The sequence below is a fragment of the Typopeltis vanoorti genome, chromosome 9, assembly GCF_054136105.1.
Source record: "Typopeltis vanoorti isolate ZY-2024b chromosome 9, IOZ_Tvanoo_1.0, whole genome shotgun sequence".
NCBI classification, from domain to species: Eukaryota; Metazoa; Arthropoda; class Arachnida; order Uropygi; family Thelyphonidae; genus Typopeltis; species Typopeltis vanoorti.
This window is the reverse complement of record NC_143557.1, coordinates 39,504,439-39,508,009: the sequence shown is the minus strand read 5'-3', so window position 1 is coordinate 39,508,009 and position 3,571 is coordinate 39,504,439. Positions and strand designations below refer to the sequence as shown.

The window sequence follows — 3,571 nt, the reverse complement described above, 5'->3', positions numbered from 1 at the left end:
CGTATGGCGCAAGTTTGCCAGGGTGCTGTTCTTTCGTGGTCGGGGCAGTAATAAGACACACTGCCGACAGCTGCTACTGCTCGCCCCTTCGAGATGCTGAACATCCGTTGCCAAGTCGCCACTGCGACTGCTCTCCCTAGACACCTGCAATGCAGCGCCGTCGATGCCGCTTCGCTCACAGGAAGTGCTCAGGTGAGAGGCCATGTATCGCTGGAATAGAGGCGCGCTCTTCTGAGGTTCGGCTCTCGTTAAGTAACCGCCAGATTGTGCCGTACCGAGGTAAGAGGAGGATATTTCCTAGCAGCAGCTGTCTATCAGTTCGGAATCGCTCGATACATGGAACTGGCCGAGTCACCCATCCCACGCCAGTGGGGCCGTTCCACCCTTGCCTTCCAGCTTATGAGAAGGGGCTACCCTGTTCTTGTGAATCGTGCTTCCCCCACTAGACATCTTCCGTCTTGTTGAGTCGATCTCGGCAATTCCACTTGTGTAAGTGCTCGATGAACCCTCTGCGAGTCGTCCACAGGTGACCTATGACCCTGTTGATTGTGTACGCGTAGCTCCTGCAATTTCTGAACACAACACACATCCGCTGACGTCCAGTCATATGGTCATTGCGATCACATCCGGACTACGTCCAAGATGCGTGCTGTTGCTATGGTGTTTAGAGCAGTGCGCTTGGGTTTTCCGACGAATCAGCTGTAAGGTTGGAATTGATCGGTCACTGGGTGCTAATATGTGTTCTCTCTTCCGTCAGGCAGCTCCGTAACTTTTTTTTTTTCTCAACACATGGCGAAGAGTGTGGGACCTACTGCCGATGACGGTGATCATTGAACCATTGCCATGGGATCAACTGTGGGGAAGGGAGCTTCTTTACTCGAAAGCCTTCCACCCAACCAGTCTTTACATGTGGTGATGCTGGGATTGGACTCCGCTGGGAAGACGACGGCCCTTTACCGACTCAAATTCAACCAGTACCTCAACACAGTGCCAACGATAGGGTTCAATTGTGAGAAAATCAAAGGAATGACGGGTAAGGCGAAAGGCACGAGCTTTCTAATCTGGGATGTCGGTGGTCAGGACAAACTTCGACCATTGTGGCGGTCCTACACCCGCTGCACGGACGGCATCGTGTTTGTGCTGGACAGTGTCGACGAAGAGCGGTTGGAAGAAGCTAGGATGGAACTCATACGAATGGCACGAAGTCCAGAGAACGCTGGAGTACCAATCCTCGTTCTTGCCAACAAGCAGGATCTTCCTGGTGCTAAGGACCCGCACGAAATCGAAAGAATTCTAGGACTACACGAACTAGGCCCAAACCACCTGTGGCACGTGCAGCCGGCCTGTGCGATTATAGGTGACGGACTTGACGAAGGACTCGAAGCTCTCTACGAGATGATTTTGAAACGTCGGAGACTGGCCAAACAAGCGAAGAAGAAATCAAACTAAACCCGAATTGAGTAAGACTCTCTGTAATTTTGAACACAGTTCCTCTCAGACGGATATTTATAGTTTAAGTTTTGCCCAGAGTCATTAAGTTAATTGTTAAGGGTAGTTTTAAGGGGGGCGTGCCTCTTTTCATCTACAGACTGGCTTCCATGAAACAATAGCTCCATTTAAGTGCAATTGTTTTTGTTAATAAACGATCTGTTTCGTAAGTCTTCTATGCCCTGTACAGGGAACTAGTCTGTTGATTGTTTCTAGTGCAATCGCTAATATTATCCACTAATAATGTTGTGTAGTGACGTGCGGTTAGTCCCTTTATAGATTCAAACTTTTGTTTTTAATATTTGCACTCAATAACTGTAATTGTCGTGAATATCTTTATCAGAGTAGGACTAGTAGTCCGTAATTTTTTTTTTAATCTTTCTGAACATCCAGTGTTAGCTGAAAAAGGATAATTCGAAGAAGACTGCTTAGCTTTTGATAAAATATTCTTACTTCAACATGCTTTTACAGTTCAAAGTATTTCTTATCAAAATCGTTTATCTTAAAGTTTAATTGAAATCTCTTTCGTTTTTATATAAAGCATTATAAGTTTAAGAATTGTGAGAATTAATTACAAAGAAATGATGGCAATGGCTTCGGACTGTTCTATTAGTATTTAAAGGTGATGAAAGGATGTTCTAAATGATATTTCAGTGGTTCCACTTGTGAGTTGTTGTTGTCCAAGTAGTTACAATATAATAGAATTTGTTATCAAAAATGGTTGACATTGGCTTGGGTGGATGAGCGCATAATAATAAAAGGTCACACGCGTGATAATTGCAAATAATATGGAAAATTTCCTGGTCCAATTTGGGATATAAATAAAAGGTGGGATCATGTTTATATAGGTGACTGGTCATACATTTCGATAACAAGGTTTGAGCGGTATTTTTGAACCTTTTTTTTTAAATAATTCCTCAAGGAATATGTTTGTTTGCACTCTTAGTACGTTTAATCCCTTGTTTCACACAACTACTTCTGTACGTCTTAAAAATAAGTCTTTCCTTGTCCAGAGATTTAAGAAATCTTTATATTTACATGAAGACAAAACCAGATTTTTTGTTTGTTTGTTTAGGATATCTCATTTCTTGTTTTTATACTAAATAATCAGAAACAGATGAAACTTCTATAAAGTAGGAAATCTCATTCTGCCTAGCGTTGGAATGTTTCAATTTTTATTCCATTGTTAAGATATAGAAATCACCAATTTGTGCAGAGCCTCCGTAGTTCGTTCGGTATTTGGTTGGCAGCATTACCACCTAGAATGAAAATAACTTCATAAAAACATTTCAGTTAACTAAAGATGAGTTAGCCAGTCATACGAGGGAGGAATGGGAGGGTTCCCCCCCCCAGAAACTCTAGTTTTTTTTTATTCCCCAAACCTTATTGTAAAAAAGTAACTTGGAATAATTGTATTTGGCTAAATAAGCATTTAGAATAACTGTGCGCTTGTGGAGAAGAATTAAGAATTTTAAAACTTAAATTTATGTGCTAATATATATACATATATATATATTTTTCTTCGTTTTGGAAAACAGCTAAAGCCATTAAAGAAATAATTAAAGGTTATATTCGCTGTCGGCATTTATTTGTATTGTCGTACAATTATTTAAATATCTCGTATTTTGAGAGAAACTGATGCGGTGAGAAAATTCTGGAAAATGTCTTATGACAACGTTGTTCACGTAAACTTACAGGAAATAAGGAAACACAGCACGAAGTATTATAAAGGAGTAAAAAAAACAAAAGCTTAATGTTTGTATTCAGTGCAGTATTACCGTTATATTAAGATGTAACGTGCTGAACGTGTCGTGTTGTAAGGTGTTACCTCATACCGTATTTGGTGCTAGACAATCCCAAAAGTAAAATTAAAGTAGACTTGTGCTTGTGTAGAAATATGCTCACTTGTAATCCCGTTTTATAAGGTAACACGAGCCTACATAATCCATAATAGATGTTTTGGCCCACGCGTTTTGCTTTTAATCCAGAAGTATTGTTATATAGCTGTTTCTTCGGAGTGCAATTCCCTACGACGGTAGCCGTTGCCATGGTAACCCCATCATACGTCGACATCGGCGTAAAC

The 3,571-nt window shown here is 41.1% G+C and overlaps 1 protein-coding gene across 1 annotated transcript; it reads left to right on the top strand.

Annotated features, from left to right (window-relative positions):
• Positions 1-309: 309 nt before the first annotated feature.
• LOC150102990 (ADP-ribosylation factor-like protein 4C) lies at positions 310-1,650 on the top strand. The gene has a single exon (XM_090397926.1). It carries the CDS (start codon positions 844-846, stop codon positions 1,447-1,449), a length of 606 nt encoding a protein of 201 aa, XP_090254052.1. The 5' UTR covers positions 310-843; the 3' UTR covers positions 1,450-1,650.
• Positions 1,651-3,571: the final 1,921 nt, after the last annotated feature.